Source organism: Aulonocara stuartgranti, assembly GCF_965226115.1.
Source record: "Aulonocara stuartgranti genome assembly, chromosome: 6".
Taxonomy (NCBI): Eukaryota; Metazoa; Chordata; class Actinopteri; order Cichliformes; family Cichlidae; genus Aulonocara; species Aulonocara stuartgranti.
Window position 1 is genome coordinate 12,786,944 of NC_138944.1, and position 21,651 is coordinate 12,808,594.

Here is a 21,651-nt window from a genome sequence, read left to right on the forward strand (position 1 = left end):
GACGTTCTGCACGGTACAATAATAGAATATAAATATGTGTTTGTGTTTGCCATGTTGAATTTCACCAAATTAACAAAAACTAAAGACCTTCCTTCCTGAATTTTATTTCATTTGTTACTTTTGTAATAATAAAATTCCATTTCCATTCCACAATTATCAGGGATTGTAACATCTAGCCCTTTTACTGAATCAGTCTCATTTTATTTTTTATCACGATTAACTAAAATCGTTTTAGTTTAGTCCAGTTAACTCTAATAACCTTGTACTGAAACAAATGATGCATAAAACTGTAATTTTTCCCTCCAATGAAATTAAAATAAATTTTTTTTTCCAGATCATTCTTACAACCTCCCTGGAATGACAATGAGAACCTGTAATTTTTCATAAATATGACATGTGGATTTTTTTCCTTGTTGCTGTATAAAATCAATTGCAACCAAGCGCCACCATTGAGGACCGTAGCCAAGAGAGCCAAGAGGGATGGAAAGCTTCACCAGCTTGGTGTAATTCTTCTCTTTCGCCACAGAGTGGCACTGTGGGCCCTGCGGTCTTTGTATCAAATGTGCTGAAGGTGTATAAACAAAGACAATTTTCAAGCTTTATTTAATTCATAAAACAGAACAAAAAAATGTGAACTATCTATGAAAAAACCGAGTCAAGCAGTACAATATGAAAAAAGCCCTACACAGGAGAAAAGAACATGACACACAGAGTCCTCTTTCACTTTTAGCTTTCAATTCTTCATCTTTATAATGAAGATATCGACCATTCACTGGACATTGTTACTGACAGTGTCAGTAACAAAGTGGTGATAAATAATAACACTGAATGTGTTATTAGCCCTTAAACATGCAATCAGAATTTTGAGCAAGAGTTGTTCACATTAGGAAGACATAAACGTTTCCTAAAACAAATAATTCATCGACAGCTAATAAAAGCTAACAAACCATCCTGTGATTTCTACTGGAACTGTTCTAATTCCTGCTTATATAACAGCTAACTCTACTTTTCCCTCATTGCACTGCTGATTTTTAAAGTTATGAGAAATCACGCTATCTGCTCCAAAGTATACAGCAGCATAAAATCAACATTTATTCGGGTGTTTTTTGGCCTATGATGAGAACCATTTCATTTTGATCTCCAAAGGATTACGGTGCAATACCATATCTCTGATTTGCAGTACCTGTCATAGCCAGACATGCTTGTAAATAGTCTGTTTTTCATACGAATAAGGGGGATTGTTATAGTCTGAAAGCTGCAAAGACATGAAAGGTTTCCTGCATACAAAAATACAACAAACCTGGATTTAGGGATTAATGTGAAACCTGTAGTAAAAAAGTCATTTCATACTAAAACACACATTGTAGCTCCAGTAAATACAAATCAACACAAACAATCAACAAACCAGACCTGGCTGAAAGTGTAAAACAAATCCATTCAAATATTCACAAGTTGCTTGGGTTAATATAATCTGGTGACTGTAAGCAAAAACCCTCTTGCCACTCGGCAGCTATGTAACATTTATTCTAAAAAACTGCATGTAAAGAATCTCATCAAATTATGTTTAAAATTGTTACATTTCTTTGCAGATTTTGTCCCATCACAAAGTTTTTCAAAAGCTTTTTACTCTCTGGGAGTTTTTTTTCTAACACCATCTTTAGTTTTGGGAATTTCTCTCAGAATTTGTTGAGCTTCTTGTCTCTCTCCCTCTCTCTGGCGCTCTTACAATGCCGCTGCTGTAAACACTTCTATATAACAGTGCCGTATTCGCTGGATATTTAAAGGAAAATATAAAGCACATTACACTGGCATTTGAATATTGCACATTAACAGGCAGCGAGTGCTAATATAAACACTGGATAACGTCACAGTGTAATTTGACAGTACATTTTCTTTTACAGCAACGTTTTTACTACTGGTTATTTGATTATCCAGCATAATCAAACCAAGTCATATGAATGGCTTCTGACTCTTTCCCAGGTCTGTTTCAATAAATACGTATGTAGTGACAAATCTCACAGTTGCCAGGTTTATACAGCCATTTGTAAATTGCTCAAGAATCTGTGTAGCTCAGTATCGAAATGAGTCACTAAATACTTTTTTTCACACTGAAAAATGAAAAGAGAAAAACATCAGAAGATGGGGGCAAAACCAGATGTTCATTTTTTTTCTCAATTCAATTTAAATGAATAATCTGACATGGCAGAAATTCGTAGTCTTGTAAGGTGTCCTGGAAGCAACAGCAGTAGTGACAACACCAGTCATTTACAGCACAGTAGTAATAATAATAATAATAATAATAATAATAACTATTAAAATTCAACTCAGCAGACTGCTAAAAGTTGCCCATCACTTTTCATATGGGACCACATTCAAAACCAGACCTTAAGCCCTTCACTGAGGAAGCATTGAAAGACTCAAAATTACAGAGTAGGAGTTGGTTTGTACAAAAAGCTGCAGTTATAGCTGTCCAAGCCTAGAAAATATGTCAAAATGCAAACTTCAGAGCACAAAGTAATAATATTAATGTCACTTTTTTTGTTGTTGCATGCACTGGAAACTCAGAAGGATCTGTTAATTAATCCAAATGGATCATTTAACATTTACTAAGTAAAAGTCTGTGAGTGAAAAAGTTCAGACACTGTCTCTGAAACCAAAACAATTGAACCTGATAGAGTGGAAGGGGGTGACAGATGGCAGGAGTTGAAGGTAGCCCTGGTTTCTACACATTTGTCCGACACTTTGGGAAAATGGGTCCTCCTTCAAGCCTTCTCTTTCTTACTGTAGACAGAGGGAAAATGGAAGGTTACAGGAGAAAGAAAGATGAAAGACAACATCAACCTCATCATCTTAAGCAACAGCACAGCAAAGCTGACCTCTTTAACTGACAGGAAGCAAGATAGCTGACAAAAAAAGCAAGGCAAAAAGAACATCACAACAAATTGGTGGCTGCAACGTGTAAGAAGAGTTCTTTGTGAATAAATACACAGGACAAACGTAAGCAAGTGGAAAGAACAGGACAGCGTCTTCTTAAACGTGATTACTTTGTGGTTATTGTGCACAATAAAACAGAATATATGTTCAGCTCTGAAGAAAATTCTGTCTCAAGATCACGTGATAATGCATGTTCAACAACCAGAAACTAATTACTAAAAGGTGATCAGAGACTCCATGAGAGTCCTGTGGGTCCACTTTTGGGGCTTTGGAAAGGAGTGAAAAAACAGGAGGAACCAAATTCCTCCAAAAATGCAGATGAAAAGAGCAGAAAGACCAAAGACTAATCACTCAAAGTCAGTATAGAAAAATACAGCATAATTTCAAAGTCAAATTCTGTGCTATGAGATTCTTTCTTTTTTTATACAGGTAGTTATCTCATCTACATGTTTCCAGAATTGCAAGATTTTTGCACTATTTCAGGAATGCCGTGGGACTAAAGAGCAGTCTCCGTAAGCTAGAGATGATTAAAAGAGTGAAGATGTGGACAAGCAATAGAAACTCTCAGAAGAGTATGACAGAAGGCAGCAGAGCTTCCGGTAGTCCGGAAAAGAACCGGGAGATGTTGGCAGCAGAAAGGCAAGGCTGAGCGGTCATACAGTGTGTGACTGTACTGTACTTTTTTTTTTTTTTTACTTAGTCTTAGACTTGAACTTTTTCCCAAAGGCCCTCTCCAGCTCAGGGACAGATAGAGTGAGGGTGAAAGAGCCGTCTGTCTCCGACCTGACGACCCGGGCTTAAAGATGACGTGGGGAAGAGAAAGCATCATAAATGATGTAAAGTGGTTTTGAACATTATATATATACACAAAATACAAGAAGATAGTAAGACCATTTAAAACAAAACACAAACAAAATCATATCCACATCTAATTTAGTTTTGAAGCTACATTCTGTAGCGTGAATGTTACAGCAATCGAGTCAGAGAGGATTTATTCTGCCCTAGTTTGTTGTACAAAGTAAATATTTTGGGGGAAAAAAGTTGGAAATCAGGTCAGCAAACACAACAATTACTGGTAAAATTTGTGCATGACAGGAAACACTCCACTCACTCGCTTCATTATGTTCTCTCTCACGCTCACAGGCTTTTCTTAGTGCTGAGGTCATAACTCAGGAAGGTACTGTTATGATTGGCTGAGGCTGTTTGGCAGCTCTACTGAGTAACCAACTGATGATATCACTCTCATTCTTCTATTAGCCTCTGATTGAAGTAGAACTCAAGGAGATATAGTGATGATAAAGTGCACTCGTGCCCATACTAACGTCTAACTCTGCCAAATGAAACATTACAAAAAGACATAACTAAAAGAATGAAAATAATATTACTTGAGTATTTACTTGACGTTCTGTCAGTTCGAGACCTAATGCCACATCCATACAGTGATCATGCAGGTGTGTGTACCCACCCAGGTCATTGTTGTTCATCATGGCATTGGAGCCCCGGAGGCGTGGACCCTGCTGGGTGAAATGATACCCAAACTTCAGCAATGTGGTGTTTTTCTCCAGCATGTTGGCTATTTCCATCTCCACTTTGTTGCCTAAGGGCTGACTCTGGAGTTCACAGAGAGTGCAGGAAAGGATGGTGGAGAGAGGAAGACGAGAGAGGAGTAGATGATTAAAGGCAAAAAAAAAAAAAAAAATCAGTGGTGGGATTGAGGGTTTAAAAAAAAAAAAGTTGATTTCAATCAATAACTGGACTTGAAAAGCAAAAAAGAAAGGGCCAAGAACAAGGAGAGAAATAAAAGTAGGCATTAGTGGGCAATGAGTCACAGATGTCCAACTATGGCATATGAGACATTGCAATGCAATCAGCGAGCATTAGACCAAAGTGGCAATGATGAACTGTGTACACTGCATGACACATACATACTGTTCCAGTGTGTTTAAATCTGTCTGTACTCTATGGAGGGTGTGAGCTTTTACCTGATTGTCTATCTTGAGCTCCAGTAGTGTGGTGTTATTCTGCAGCGACTCTATGAGGGCCAGGATTCCAGTCCCTGTTATGAAGTTGGACTCAACGTTCAGACTCTTGAGCATCGTGTTAACTTTCAACATCTCTGCCAGGGCCTGAGAAAACACACAGCACTTTGTATTCAGGAGCAGCTTTGAAGCCAGGCTGCTCTTGTCAGGCTTTCGTTGTGGTTTGGTCCCCGTTTTGATTTTGATTTGGTTTTTCTTCTGTTCATATTGTACAAATGTCTCCACTGTTTCCTACTCTTAGTCTCTGTTTTGTCTGTGTTAGTTCCCTCGTCTTGCTTGTTTCCATCTCCTGCTTCATTTTGGTAACTGCTATTCCTTGTGCGTCATCTGTGCCCTCACTTCCTGTCTTTGTTTTTCTTCTCATTTCCTGCTTGTTTCCATCTGTGTCTTCGCCTATCCGAGTTCCTTCCACTGTGCTATCTGCCACTTATGTCCACCTATGTCTCATTCTAAAATCTGGCCACTGAGTATATGCAAGTCTTTTCTTTTTTTTGGGGGGGTGGCTGTAGCTCAGGTGGCACAGCAGGTCAGCCACTAATCAGAAGGTCGGTGGTTTGATCCCTGGCTGCATGCCAAATATCCTTAGGCAAGATACTAACCCCGTGTTTGCCTACTGGTGGTGGTCAGAGGGCCCGGTGGCGCCTGTGTCCGGCAGCCTCGCCTCTGTCAGTGTGCCCCAGGGCAGCTGGGGCTACAATGTAGCTTGCCATTGCCTGTGTGTGTGAATGACTGAATGTAGTGTAAAGCGCTTTGGGGTCCTTAGGGACTGAGTAAGGCGCTATACAAATGCAAGCCATTTACCATTTTCCCTTTGTCTGATCATCTGCTTGACTCCACATGTACTCCTATTTGCGTCACATTTCTTTTCTGTATTGTTGGGACGAATTTTCCTTGTTGCCTTGAGTTTGGATATCTTGCTCTTGTTCTGCAGAGCTTTTTCTTCTTTTTGTTTACGCCCTGCTTTTTTACCCTCTTGGTGTATTTTGATCTGTTTAGGAGGAACTTTGTCAAACCACATGTTTATTTTAATCTTCATATTGTTTGTCAAAATAGGACTCATCCCCATTAATGATAAAAAGTGAAAAACTGGGAAGCTGTTAAGATAAAAAGGGAAGAGAACTGAAAAAAAAAGCAAGTTAGGTTGAAAAGCATTAGACTTACAAATGCTACAGGGTCATTGCTCCTTGTTCCTACAATACTGAACCTCTCCACCACTGTGTTCTTCATCAGAGCCTCGGCATATGCCTTCAGAGTTGGGATAGGAATATTCTGGGTGCAGAAAAACAAAAAATTAAATGTTGGAAAAACTTATTTCTATGTATTTTTGCATTTTCCCTTGTCATAAACAGTAAAAAAAATATTAATTGCTGTGATTCATAAAGAAACAAATGCTTGAAGTTTATGTATAAAACTTGAAACCAAATCCAATATACATCCAAATTTAAATATAATTTTTATAATAGATATAGATTATTAAACCTGCACTGTCTCTCTTTTTTTTTTTTTTTTTTTTTAACACAACCCAGCATTCTTACCTTGATGTTATTGAGGTTGACTTCTACCAGCTCGGGATCATTCCTCTTTACTCTCAACAGAGTTTCCTCTACATCAGTGGAGTTGGGCTCCTCATCAGGGACTGGCTTGTACTGGGTACACTGGATCACACCTGGGGTGCAACACACGTATAATATAAAAATATATTTACAAAATCAGACTGCTGATGGATAAATTTGCTTTACTCAGGGTCTGATTGGACTAAATCTCATTTCAAAAGCAGCACAAAAAATAACCTCTCCATTAAGTAGTTGACTCAATTTCTGAATCTGCGACTCTAAACACTGTAAACAGCATTTTCTGGATGATTGCTTGAGACTTTGCTTGTGTCAAGCAAAGAGAACACATTTATTTGGTGAAAGTATAGTTTTCCACATTCAGTGTTGCTTTTGGCCGTGGAGTACTCTGCTGGTTCAGAAATGCTGTTCTTCTTCTCCATGCTTGCCCCCTTTTTTATGGTAATCCAGGCTAAACATCTGTGTAGCTTCACATTTATTTTACTGACAGGGGATTGGTATCAATCTTAAGAAGGTGATTAAGCGTACTTCCAACGATAGTTTTTTGCAGAGCACAGTACAGGCAGAGTATTAGTATTTGGCTACAATAACCTCAGGAGATTTTCAAAATGATATTTTTTATACTTTGCAAAAGCTGCACAGAGTACCTCGTTGTAAGTGCTCTGCAGCAGAAGATCTAAAATACGGAAAAACTAGAATCCGTTTGGTTTACCAGCACGAGAAATGTGCACCTACTTTAGTAATGGATTGCAAATCTCTGAGATTCAGTCATTAAGGTTAATATGGACCAATGCTTTTGTAAAAAGGGTTTTTGTGCCCTCCTCTGTATCACTACTCAAAACAGAGTGACAACTTCAGCAGGAGACTGTGGGTTGCTTTATAAGGTAGTCATATTTGGATGTGAGATGCTCAGTCTCTGTTTAGAGCTGGAAGTGTAACTATAGGATGAGCCACCACACAAGATAAACAATAGCTCATTAACCTGTGAAGGAGAGCTAAAAGTAATCCCACAATTCAATCGTTTACACGATGTAGCATAACATGAAGTGCAAACAGATGAACCAGCGATAGTGTATTCCTGGCAGGATAATAGCAAAATGTATGTGTGCTTATACTCTTTTATCTACCTATCTATTTTACTTTAACCTGTTTTACATTATTTGTGCATGTATCAAGTGCAAAACAGAAAAAATATGAGCATACACTGTTTTTGGTAAAATAAACATTCTGCAAACATGAGATCACACTTTATTCCAATCCAACTGCAGCATTTTTCTTAAATGATGCAATTTTTTTGGTACTAGTTGAGTGATCTGCTTTATTTTAGAGTACTTTTACTTGTTCCTCGAAAGTCCCTATAATTCATGTGTACTTGTGTCCAGTAGTATACATTTCGGTAGGTGAGTGCAAGCGTGTATGTGTTTCACATACTGTTAAGGCCTTGCTTGTTGACTATAGTGCTGCTGGCCAGGGCTTCATAGTACTGCTGGTTACTCATCAGCGTGTGCATGCCCAGGATGGCTGGAAGAAGAGAAGGAGACTGAAGAATGAACATTTGAGAAAAAAAAAGGATCGAGAAAGAGAAAGCAAGAGAGCAGTGCTGACACTGAGTGGACTTATTGATTGGCTTGCAACCTTAGACCAGACCACCATGCACCAGTCGCTTTCAGCATCGCAATCAAGGCAAGCATGAGGAAAAAAAAAAGAAAGAAAAAAACCTGCACACTGTATGGATTCAGCTCCCGTGTACTGGCTTTGACTTCTGCAACCACAGCTGACCTTCTGCTCTTAGCAGGCCGAAGCCAAATCAATGTGCAATATACTTTATTTGTTATAAAAAAAATAATGAGATATCAGCCAGCCAAGGCAAAAAAAATCTATGATGTGCTCTGGCAGCAGGAAATCTGAAATATGTTTCCAGCCAAGCAGTTACTCTGAGGACACAATTAACAGAGAGTCTTTGCCTTGTTTCTTTGTCAGAGAGATTGAGAGTATCTGACTGTTTATTCGATTACTGAATGCAGTGAAGTGCGTGTATTGCAACAAGCTAAGAGGCTTGTTCACCACGAGCATTTCTCATTTTAAATCTCCGTCTTCTAACAGCAGCAGGGTTGGATAATATTTTTGTCACACATGAAGTATGCATCGTCTTGTAATTACTCTGACAGTGGTTAAAACTAAATGTGTTTACATGGTATAAGTAAGTATACTTCCCACAAAGTCAACTCACTGTCATCATTAATATAATAAGTTCAGCACATTGACTGCAATAACTCAGGCAGGCTAAAAACAAAGAAACAAAACAGACAGAAAAAACCCTGAAACATCAGCAACACTGTTTTAATGGCAGCTCGAGTTTCTCCTGATGGTATGGACATCGAAAAAGTTATTATTTTATATTTTAAGGCAAAGAAAAATAACTTCAAACACTATTCAGACAAAATCCAGCAAATGACAATAACTGCAGTGTGTAAAGCAGAGCTGCGTCATATCACATCATACCTGCTATAGCGGTGTCATGCACTTACATTCCCAACTGCCGCCACCTGCAAGCTGCAAGCTGATAAAACACTGGGTGTTTTCTACATCGTCATTAATATCATTTTTACAATTTTTTGTGATGTAGTTTACATCGTCCTTCCCCACTATGCAAAAAAATGTACCAGCAGGTCCACTCGCCCTGCATGAACCAAGTTTTTTGTTAAATACAATGCACGGTCCGCACATGCAACAATACGACTACAAAGTAAAACAAAAAGCACAAATGTCACAGAAGACCAGTGTTGTTCCATGCAGGACTATGTGCAGCGTACAGATACCCTGGACGGTGATGAACTAATAGATAGAAAGATCCAGAAAATGAAGGTACGGATGATGATGATGAAGAGTTGAACGGTAAGAGTGGAATGAAGATGAAAGGAGTGCTAGAGGAAATGAGTGAAAGTTAGATTAACAAGGGCTAGTTACACCTATGGTAGTCTACTTACATTCATTAGTGAGAGCATGCCTAAAACCTTCATATAGAAATATATAGAAACAACTCTTGAAATGGAGAAAAGTTACAGTTCAGCTACATGTGCAGACGTAAAATCCAATTAAACTTAAGTACTTTTATTTGTTCATTTTCTTGGAAAAATTAGCCTACAGAGAGATGTTGTGTGATAGTTACCTGCAATATCACAGAGTTCAGCATCGGTAGCACTGGACAGGGCTTCTTCTAACTCCGGCTCCAGAGTCACAGACTCTATGATTGGATCCACTCTTGTTTTAGGCACCCAGGCTTTCCCTGCAATATGAGGGGATATATTTTATGCAAAGTAAGTGACTGCAAGCACTACTATTACAATGACAATTATCAGTAACTTTAATTTAGCATTTAGCTTACAAGTTACATTTGACAGACTCCAGTTTTTTCCTGGATTTTTGTCAATTTAGGGACCTCTATGGCTACAGATTTGCTTCTTAAGTAGCATTTTTTCTCAAAATGACCCAAAATTTCTATACATTCTGTGTGGTGTGACCGCATGTAGTGGAAATGCAGCTTCATAGTATATGCACTGAATTTCTCTCTAAGGTTGAATTTGTTGAACTGCTGTGTATTGAGGTTATTAAAGTTAAAAATATAACTAAAAACTAAAGTAATAAAAACTGAAACTAGGCATGAACACATATTTTTGTGAACTAAAATGAAAAAACAAACAAAACTACACCTTTGGAAAAAAATAAAACTGATGGAAAAGATTTTGTGAATTTGGAAAACTAAACTAAAATACAATTACAGATGAAATGTGTTTTCCTTGTCATTTATTATAAACTGCCTGATGAGGATTTGATGAATGCTTCTATTGAGGCCAAAAAGTCGAAAGGTTTGTATTTATATTGTATCTACACTCATTTTTCACAGTTCTTGCCTCTGGCGTTTGCCGTAAATGAAATAATAAGAATTAAAGATTGAAACGAATGAAAGCTAAACATTTTCAAACAATAAAAGCTAAACTGAAACAAGCAAACCCACTCTGGAAACAAACTGAAACTAAACAGAATTAACAAAAAGTCAAAATGAAGTAAAATTAAAAACTAGTAAGAAAATAATAATTTAAAAAAATCTATGATAACTCTGTGATATATTGTTTTATTTCTTAAAATAATGGCATAAACAACTTTGGATTGTCCCCTCACAGCGAGGTGTGTCAAATCCACTAGACAGTCGGGGTGTTTCTGTGTGACGTTAGCATGTTCTCTCTGTGCCTGTGTGGGTTCTCCTTGGATACTCTGGCTTCCTCCTGCGGTCCTCCCATGTTAGGTTAATTGGACATTCTAAATCGGGTGTAGGTGTGTATGTGAACATGAATGATTGTCTGTCACTCTGTTATTCCTGAAACACAGCAATCATTTTCATTGCTACTACCATTAACAAAGGCTCACTCTTTTGTCATAGAAAGTCATGTATAAAAAAGACAGAACAAAAGCTAAGTAAATGTGAATTACAAAAACAGTGAAGACCATCAACCTGTTAGAACCTATAACTAGTACTGAATACAGTACATACAGTAGTATGGAATTTGAATGTAACTGTCAGTCTAAGGTGAGGACATGTAAGACAAGGTCAGTCCAGTTGCCAAAATCAGTTCTGTTACACAAGCTGTGTGAGGTGAGTATGCTTTCATGTCACACCTGACAAGCGGCTGACTCTAGAAGCCCAGAGATGTCTTTACCGATAGGTTTGCTATGTCTGTATTTGTGTGGCTTGCTCCTCGAGTTTCAGCCAGACATTTTTTCTGATGCTCATATGAACACGTGGCTCTGTGAGAGGAGTTGTGAGAGCAGTTTTTGGAAAGTCACGTGTGACCTGTCTTGGTTAAATGTCATGGCACCGCTGAGGGCACGGCAAATGCTGCGGCAAGTGGAGTGAGTCCCAAAGCAACAACACCAGCAAATCAGAACGTAACAAAAGTCAGAAAAACAGAAAGAAACTTTACAGAGTTTAAAGAGTTTGACATGGCTGAAGTTCTTCACCACCAGTCAAGTCTGTGTCTACGCTGTGGATTTCTGATAAACCGAGTTTTAGTGTTAACACCTGAGCTACAGGTTGGCTGTTTTCACTGATCAATTTGCCTTTTTGAAATCCATCCAAGAGTCCAGAGATATTTGTTTAATTACAAAGTAACACCATCATTTAAATCATGTTTAAGGAAGCTTTAAACAGCTTTCATTTATTAATAATAATAACAATAATATCTTAATAAAAAGATTAATCATGAAAAGATTTGCCTGATTAACTTGATTTTTATTAAACACACCAGTTCCTACCTCTCTTCTCCCCGGTGTAGGGCACCAGGTCTTCTTTGTCAGGATGCTCTTTGGCCTGTTTCTCCAGATGGGCCAGGAGGTTGTCTCTTTGAAACGTCCCTGTTGGTGCTTTCTTTGTCTGGTCCTTCTGGCGCATCCCAGCAGGCAACAATGCATTCTAGACACGGATTAACATTTACAATATGTTGGTATTGCATGTTGGAAAAATAACCCATACTTTTGCTAATTTGACCAGTCTATGTGTGAAGTCTATGTGTGAAGTGTGAAGGAATTTTTCGATGCTTTTAGCCAGACTTGCTCCCTGCTTTACAATTCCGATCCAGCCTAATGTAACTCAACATTCATTCCCCAGAGAATGAATCCTTGAGTTTCCCAAAGTGCCTTTCTACTTATTCTATCATGTTAAAAAGGTTTTCGTTTTTTTTCCCACAGAACTTGGTAGCAGAGACTGTATTACGCTCCAAGAAAGAAGAAAGAAAGAAAATGTACTTTATTGATCCCCGTGGGGAAATTCCTCTCTGCATTTAACCCATTCACTCAGTGAAGCAGTGGGCAGCCATTGGGCGCATGGGAAGCAGTGTGTAGGGACGGTACCTTGCTCAGGGGTACCTCAGGGTAGCTGTTCAGGGGAATCGAACCCCCGACCTTCCGATCATGGGGCCACCACTCTACCTACTGAGCTATCCCTGCTAAGAAGCCAATCACATAGCAACAACTTGGTCTCAATCATGCAGACATGGTCAAGACTACCTGGTGAGGTCTAAATCGAGCACCAGAACTGGAGTCAAAGATGGTTTGAGCGACTTTGAATGTAACATTGTTCTTTTTGCCAGATAGGCTGGTCTGAATATTTCAGTGAGTACTCATCGACTGGGATTTTCCCCACACATTCATCTCTGTTTTATAGCACAAGACCACACCTGCTGTCAGCTAAGAACAGATGAGATGATGTGAGATGATGAGATTTTTTGCTGCTGCAACATTAACGCTCCATGTCATAAAGTTCAAACCATCTCAGTGACAGTGAGCTCACTGCACACAAATGGCCTCCACAGTCACACGAGCTCAATTGAGCATCTTCAGGTTGCGGTGATGTGCCGACAACAAATCCGAAGCAACTGTGTGATGCTATCGTGTAAACATGGACCAAAATCCCAGAGGAATGTTTCCTGCACCATGTTGAATCTGAGCTACAAAGAATTAAAGCATTTCTGAGTGCTTTAACTAAGTCCAACCAAGTATCTCATATCTCACCTCATGAGGTGTCAAGATGTATGTAGCTTCTGAAAAGTGAAGTGACTTACATCTGCATTCTTTCTAATGGTCAACAGAGGGCAGCTTCTTTGACTGCAAAAGCAGGGCAGTGCAAAGTCTATGATAAAATTACACTAATCAGGCTTTTCAATCACATCCTTCAAGCACAGCATAGCATATCTTTCTTTATATTAGGATTAAAGTCAGTAAGTAGCTGTGTTGGCACCGGATCACTTAGTTTATGTTTCCCTATGTCTCTGTCAGCAGTTATCTCATGCTAAAGTGGTCTCGAACAGGTGCTTATGTGGTTTTATTTTCTTTATCTTGTTCAAACTTCTCTTTTAGTTAAGTCTTGTAATATTTTGAAGCAAAACACAAAGCTAAGAACAAATGACTTTGATTTTTTTCTTCTGTAACAAGTTTTATGAGCTGCTGAGTGAACTGTATGATGTCAGGCCTAGACAGCATGACACTATATAATTCTCTCTCTCTCCTCTAGCTCAACACAGGACCAAGAAATTTCCCAGACCATTAGTGCACACCAAGTTATTTTGAACCTAAAGCAACATTCAAAACCATGCTCTTAGAAGTGCTACTTATAGCTGCATATCTTATCTGCTTCTCAGCACTTAGGGGCCTCCCTTTCTTTATAAGTCTGTTTCTCTTTTTGCTTCTCACTGTTATTCATCTTCAGTCAGACTCTCTCCTTACATTAGGAGCTTCCAAATAATAATCTGGTTGTACAGCAATTAAAAAAAAAAAAACCCCAACCGAACATACCCGACACTTTGCGCAGTCAGCACAATCTAAGATATCACCAACACAAAGCTTATATCAGCTTTAGATTACAGCGCTCAGTCCCAGTATTTTATTTTTAACAGCATGAGTCGGCCTCTGTTTCTCTCCCATCAACTAACAGTCACATGTACAATACGTGTGTCTATGTGTCTATGAGCCTGAAGCTGAGACGATATCATTTCAAGATATATGACACATCAAGATTCATTTCAGATACCAGCATATAAAAATGCACAATGCAAATAAAAATGACCACCTGCAACAAATGCAAACAAACATCAGCACAGATTTCAACTTTCTCACGCTCTAATAAACATATCCAATAATACCTGCCAGCAAAACACCACCTCCACCTCCTCAGGAAAATATCCATCTATTCTGTAGCTACAGGCTCTCTACAACTTTTTGAAAATGGGAAGTTGCAGTCTCAGAGCCATTTTGATGGTTTAATCTATGCCAAACTTTTCACTTTGATTGGAACTTTTTCTACGTGTGATTTGTATTAATCCACACAAACAACTGAGTATGAAGCAAGCTTGGGTCAGTACACTTGTGAGGCAGTACTGTGTGTTGTAAAACACAAAATGTTCTTGTAATTGTTGCTGAATAATCAATAATGGCAGACATGCGTGCAAACTTTCAGTCTGTTTACTGGAACCGATGTGGGAAACCGTGCTGGGAATGTTACAGTCAGAGCAAATGGGCACTTTACTGTTGTGTAACAGGTGACCCTCATAAACAGGCACAAACAAGGTAAGGACATACGCACTGCTTCTCTCTGTTTCCTCTGTTTACGTCAGCGAGTCCCTGCAGTCACTCACTGCTGGCATGAGCCTCGCTAACAAACACACACACATATCTACTCCACATTATACCCTTCGAGTCATCCCCTTGGCACTGAGGGGGACTCCGGTCTCTTTATGAGGAGTTAGACATTCATCTGGCAGCTATTGCAGCAGCTGTCCACACCTTGACCCCTGATTTATTACTCGGTGGTCTGTCGGTGGACGAGAATCAAATGCAGAAATAAACATATCATAAAAAGCAGCAGCGAATAAACACGAGTGCTGATGTAGTATTATAAGTGCTTTAGCTGTACTTAATACAAAAGGAGAAATACTTTGAATAACAGGGAAGACTAAACAGTAACAAGAGGTTATTCATTTAAGGTTAGTATTTTACTTTTTCACACTTTCACTCTTCGTTTTTCGTTTGTTTCACCATTTTTACATGTATTACTGAATCAAACCCTGCCGCAGACACAAAAGACCTTCATGTTTAGTTGTAATACTTTTACACAGAGAATCTAATCTGCGCTCAGCAACTTTTAATACAGTCGCGGTCCAAAGTTTGCATAAGCTCATTGTGGTAAATGCTCTAAATGATTTATTTGAATTGATATTTTTCCAGGGTGGAATGAATATACAGCATCTATCTTTAATGACTTCAAAACATAAAAATAAAGAATAAAGAATTTAATTCATTTAGGATTTTCTCTAATTCACACAAGGTCAAAAGTGTGGATTACACCCCAACTAATATTTGGTTAAACGTCCCTTAGAAAGTTGCACCTGGAATAGATGTTAATCAAATTCTTCTAAGCAAAATTGGTGGAGCTCATTTATTTTGGCTCATTTTGTGGCACAGAACCAGCTTTACAGGTTATCCCAAACATTTTCAACATGGTTAAGGCTGGAGGTTCGGGAAGGCCATTAAAGAAGCTTAATGCTGACCTGTTTTATTTGGAACACCCAATTCTGTCCATGTTTAGTCTAGTGTGGAGTAAAGTTGAAGAATTCCATCTATTTGAGTAATGTAACAGTACCACTAGCAGCAAAACAGCCCCAGAGCATGATGCAACCACCACCGTGCTTGAGAGTTGGTACAGTGTTCATAGGTTTGAAAGCCTCATCTTTACTTCTCCAAACATGCCTGTTGCCATTGTGGCCAAAGAGCTCAATCTTTGTCAAATCTGACCAAAAAATCTTTACCAAGAGGGATTTTAACTTGTCCATGTGGGACCCTCTCAGGGCATGGCGATGTAAAAACTGGCTTCCCTGTGCAGTTGGTATTCCAGTAGTTTCTGGTTTCTGGTAACCTTGAACTTGGGGTTTTTCCTGAACAACCATCATCTGAGGGTGACAGTTTGGGTTTTCTTCCAGACCTTGGCAAAGTGGTGACACATCCAGACAAGATGTGCTTGCGCATAACTGTTTTGAATCATCTTGGAATGTGCACTTGTTTAGAAATGGCTCCAAGAGACCTTCCCAACCTGTGCAAATCTACTCTTTTCTATTGCTCTGAGTAGTGACCAACACTCAGAGCAATAGACAACTGCTATGAAACAAATCCTTTTTATGCTGGCAAAGAAAGTACCAGTTGTAGGCCTTGGCTTTGTCAATTTAAAAGAGACTATGGAACCTTCAGCACCGCTTATGAAAAAATGTGAGTGTATGTATATTTTATTTTGTATATACTTTTTCCGGTGTGGATCAGAGGAAATCCAAAATAAATTGCTGCTTGTGCACCCAATTCTTGTTTTTACAAGTCATTAGAGATATATGCTGTTATAATCAGGGGTGCACATAAGTGGTCCGCAGGTGCGCATTCGCTGTCAAAATAAAAGACGCGCACAAGATAAGATGTTGCAACGCACGTTTGCGTACATAAGATTTTCTGGAGGAGGACAGACATTTGTTTAGAACTCTTAAAGATGTCGAAGAAGCTCCTTTAAGCAATTACTTTGGTGTTCCTCCACCTCCAAAGAAATGTCAGAAGGAGTCCGAACTGCAAAAGAACCGCATATTCTCAGAAAAGTAGTTGCAGGAGGTGAGCTGGCTTCAAACAAATGATGAACACACAGAGATGTGGTGCAGAATTTGCCGTGAAAATCCCACTCTAGCGGACAAAAACAGTGCCTTTTATATGGACGCAAACGCGTGTTGCAACTTCTTATCTGGTGCGCGTCTTTTATTTTGACAGCGAATGCGCACCTGCGGACCACTTATGTGCACCCCTGGTTATAATCAATGCACCCTGGGAAAAAATTTCTTAAAGAAATCATTAAAAGCTCAAAAGTATCACGACATTCATTCCCATGATGAGTTTATGTAAACTCCTGACCATAAATGCCATGGCTTTGTAGACTTTTATTTTCAGTCCTTTCCTTCAAACATATTTTAACAATTGCTACTGTACTACCACTATAAAAACTAAGATTTATGTTATTTTAAAAACAGAAATTACCAGCTAACAGCAACTCAAACGAAAGCACACTGCAGCTCCAGTGATATACAATGTGATACATTACATCGTGCTGTCTGCTGAGCATGTATGCCCCCATTAATCCCCACTGATACCAGCATACTGACATAGCTTCTCCTTATGGATTTCAATGTTATAAGCTTACATCAGGATCCAGCTCCTCTAATTCATCCTCTAACCGCTGCAACTCTTCTTCTGACAGTTTCTTCAGCAGCTCGTCCTCGTCTATGTCTCTGTACTTCTCCATCTCCTTCCTCAGAAGCGCCATTGTGGACAGCACACCTGGGGGGGAAAGAAGAGTACAATATCTTGGAAAACAACAGAAATAAAATATTTACACATCAATTATGAGCAATGATGGCAATCAATTTGAGAGTTATACTGTTTGAGGGAATATACGTGGCAATAAAGCATAACAGTATTTATCATTTTCTTGTATTCTCTTTGCTCTTTGTTATTCTTGGGATGTGTTCAACATGTGAGGCATATTCAAACTGTTCTCTCACTTCAGCAACGCCTCCAAATGAAAAAGGCAAACTGTAGGAGATCAGGAGCCTAGATTATATCTATGGATGGAAACAACCAAGAAGTGAGTAATTAAAATGAATGTTGGAATAACAGTGGGTTTGAAGGATCAGAGAAAAGCAACACAATGCTTTAACAGTGGAATTCAGAAGACAGACTGACCTTAATGACCCCCACCTCGGGTAAAATAACAGCAAAGGCAGCCAAGTGCCCGTAGCCCTCTTGGGAAAGCAATTACACCTGAAAGAGGCACAAGTAAATAGTGTGAAGAGAGATTAATAGCTCGCAGAATTAGAAAACAATAGTACGTCATGAACATGGAAAGAAGTGAAACATCATATTTCTCTGCTTGTCATCTCTTCTCTACTACTCCGATTTCTCAGAAAGCAACTGTCCGGAAATACAGAAGGCTTGAAAATACGAAATTCACTGAGTGCAAAAGAAATGTATGAGAATTTGTCAAACATTTTCACTGGTAATGCTTTAAATGTTCTTCTTTCCATTTCTCTTATATCGTCACAGAGTTTTTGAGAGCTGTTGGAGTGTTCATTTTCATGTCCTCAAAAGGTTTCCATGTGCCACACTCACATCTTTAGATTAAATATGACGCTACAGCCAGCAGGTTAGTACAACTTAGCACAGAGTGGAAAGATAAAAAGCGCTAACCTAGGCCTTCTCAAAGCTAACAATTCCCATCTGCCAGCAAATATACAATTAAGCTGTTAACAGAATTGCTAGATGGAACTGCTCCTAGCCAAGACAAGTCTGGTATATAACTGCATCTTTAAGCTTTTATGCAGGTTTTTGAATGACTTAATACTAAATATGAATGAGTTTACAAATGCAGACAGGTGAACAAACTGCACCGTTAATTATTATTTAAGGAGAAATATTTTGAAGCCTTCCTAGGTGTTTTATTGTTCTTCTCTGCAAGAATTTTTCCATTTATTTGTCACCATTTCAATTTGATTCAATTAGACAAAAAACAGTTGTCTGATTGAATTGGATTTGCTTACAAGTTTTCACCTATTTGCTTGACACTTGGTAATTTTGCACATATCCTGCTGCTGATCATCTGCTTATTTTCTCCAAGTGTTGCCCTGAAAACTTTATAAATGTTGGATAGGTCAAATATGCTGTCCGTAAACGTGTCTTGCTCTTGTTTCTTTCTCAAACAGCTATGAAGACTCATTCCAAATCTTGCTCTCGAACTCTGTCTTGGCTCTGTGACCAGATGACTGAAAATGGATGAGCTGCAGTGGAACATTTGTGGACCAGAGCACCAAACACTGGGCGCGCACACGGTCACTAAGCCCCAAGTTCCTTAAAGCTGTAGTTCAGACTCTGACAAGTGTTGAGCTGCTACCGATGGATGCCCACATAACAACATTAACTATAACTTCACTGAGCTTGTATCAGGTGATGGGAATGATCTCAAATTAGGCAGAAAATATTGAGCTGGAGCTCAAAGTGCAGAAAATTGTGTTTTTGAGGAGCACAAATGTGAAAGAAAGCTTATCTTTTTGATCTTAGCGATGTCACCAAGTGTGCTTTGGCTTTAATCCTAAAAAGCGGGGTCAAGCGTGTTGTTCTTTTGTTCTGCTTTCTCTTTTCACTCCATGTCAAGACAAGTTTCCAAAACCAGAGATGAAGAACTGGGCTGCACTCCAAATAGCACTGCAAGCCCACTGGAAGACTGCAACCTGTTCTGATGATATCGAACAGACACTTTCCTGTATTTAGAACATTTCTATAAGCCTCTGCTTCATTACAGGACATTCACTGGGCAGAAAGAGCAAAACAACTAAAAATGACCTGAACCAGAACGTACCCTCTGCAGTCATAAACATCTAACTTGCCTCTTGCCCTTGAAAGCAGGCCTATCCAATCCTTAAGCGTCTAAGAATAGCCCACTGATACGGGATAATTAATCAAGTCAGATATGTGTAAAACCTTGGGAGGGCAACTGGTCTTGCATGAGCACAGCCTTTCACTAACTGAGAGCAGAAGATAAAAAGATTTCAGAATAAAAGTCTTTTTAAAACTGTGTGTATACAAGTTAGCTACTCCTGGGTGAAGGCAAGATTTTTTTTTCAGTCATGAAGTACGCAGACATTTCTGCAATATTCACAAATGCTCTCAGAGTGAAGAAAACTGAAATATTCATCACAGAAATAAGCTCATGCAGCAATATTAAAGTAACTTGATTTTTCTTTTTGCAACTCCTCGTTAACTGCTTTCAAACAGCATACAAATGGTACGTGAAGCCTTTGTTGCCATCTTCTACAGGCTGCTGAAATGCCCTCCACAACATCTTTGTGCATAACTACTTCACAGATTCACATTCAAATATAAGCATAACTCTACATATCTAAAAAAGTAAATTAAAAGTGATTTTAATTGATTAAATTACCCCAAACATATCTTAGCTGCTCAGTTTGTTCTAGGTCTGATGCTGAAATGGAATAAAACTACAATAATCACACTTAACTCTGCTCATTTTTGAGAAAGTAGAAGAATTAAACCCTAATTTTGTGCCACACAATCTAAAGGAAAGATAGCAGTTGTAAAAATTGCACAGATATCTGAAATGTCCCAGCAGACAACAGCTGAGAGACAACTGTTCTCCTTTACTCAGCCACATGTCACAATGCATGTGGCAGAAAATAAGCTCTGTGGAAAGGATGGCGTGTTTTATTACTGGCACTCCAAAGAAAAGACAGTTTGGTTCGTAGATTTAGACCTGGCATTGAGGTGTGCATACAACCAAAACCATTAAAGGCCACACGTTAAATAATCCTTCATTTTGCTGAGGACATCTGTGGCCACTGTTTTTTTTTTTTTTTTTTTTTTGCTTTGGGGCCAGCACAGAGTCATATATCATGATCTGTATACCAGACCAAGTAGCTCACTTGCTACCTTGGACCTGGGGTCAGGCCATTTGTTCATTCTGCAGAGGTCAAAGTGTCATAATGTTTTTGTTAAGTGTAATATCACCAATGAGTGCTGTTATACTCCAGCTAATAATATAATACATGGCTAAACCAGGAGGTAAACAGCAGACTTCTGAAGCACCATTAAGAGCTGTGCTCATAAAATAAAAATGACTGACAAACAGAAGTTCCACAGCTTAGTTATTTCTAGAGTGGATGTGTGGAGGTCACAGAAAACCAGCAACTTTTGTATACTTCGGAACTCCTGTTTCTGCAAAGTTGTAATAACTTTAAAAATTAAATTAAAAGATGTAGTTATGATTGGTCCAAATACAATCACAATAAAATAAAAATAAAAAAACCCACCCAATCTGCATCTTTCAGTTTAATATTTAACCTGCAGCAGCCAAATGATGAAAAACAGAAACAGGGAACTTATAATTGGTGTTCATTTTTTCTAGAAAACCACTTTCCCACTTTAAGTAAATGTTAAACTAATCCGGTTCACGGTTTTAACACGGAGAAGTGACCTTAACTTATTTGACTGCTTTGCTGCCCGCAGTATAATATATGCATTAATTTCCCTACCTCCTCCAGCGCTATTTATAGCCGGCTGGTCCCGCTGGGTGACAGCAACGAATACTTTGACCAGATATGGTTTCCTTCACAGCCGCCTGGAGTCGCAGCAGTGCGAAGTACGGTCCGCTGCAAGCGCGTAACTCCGGGAATCCGCCAAATTTCCCCTAAATCAAACCGTCCATGACCCGCGGACAATCTTGAATCCAGAAGATTTCAGCGCTCACAAAGTTTCCTCCCCCGGCTCTGGTCGACTCTCTGTGGACCTGTTGGGACTGAATCTCATCTCCAGCAAAGGGCAAACCAAACTTTTGGGGAAGAGATCCTCCTCCTCTCCTCGCTCACGGCTGCTGTGTCACTCCTGTGATGTCACGAAGATGCGCTGCCTCCATTATCGGACAATGGTTCACTATGTAGCGTAGCTCACGATAACGTTTATGGTTTACA

General features: G+C 39.0%; 1 protein-coding gene across 6 annotated transcripts; it reads right to left on the reverse strand.

Annotated features, from left to right (window-relative positions):
• Positions 1-586: 586 nt before the first annotated feature.
• Positions 587-21,622, reverse strand: tmod1 (tropomodulin 1). 6 transcript variants are annotated; one of them, XM_082536435.1, is made up of 13 exons: positions 21,217-21,617; positions 17,858-17,935; positions 17,677-17,736; positions 17,316-17,452; positions 11,855-12,011; positions 9,714-9,830; positions 7,976-8,065; positions 6,509-6,639; positions 6,135-6,242; positions 4,917-5,060; positions 4,400-4,544; positions 3,631-3,730; positions 587-2,781 (listed from the first exon to the last, which is right to left on the reverse strand). In XM_082536435.1, exons 4-13 carry the CDS (start codon positions 17,436-17,438, stop codon positions 2,763-2,765), a joined length of 1,134 nt encoding a protein of 377 aa, XP_082392561.1. In that variant the 5' UTR covers positions 17,439-17,452; positions 17,677-17,736; positions 17,858-17,935; positions 21,217-21,617; the 3' UTR covers positions 587-2,762. The 6 variants fall into 6 exon arrangements, with proteins under 6 accessions (XP_082392561.1, XP_082392565.1, XP_082392562.1 ...); XM_082536439.1 differs by lacking the exon at positions 7,976-8,065 and having other exon boundaries at positions 21,217-21,622; XM_082536436.1 differs by lacking the exon at positions 17,677-17,736 and having other exon boundaries at positions 21,217-21,618.
• Positions 21,623-21,651: the final 29 nt, after the last annotated feature.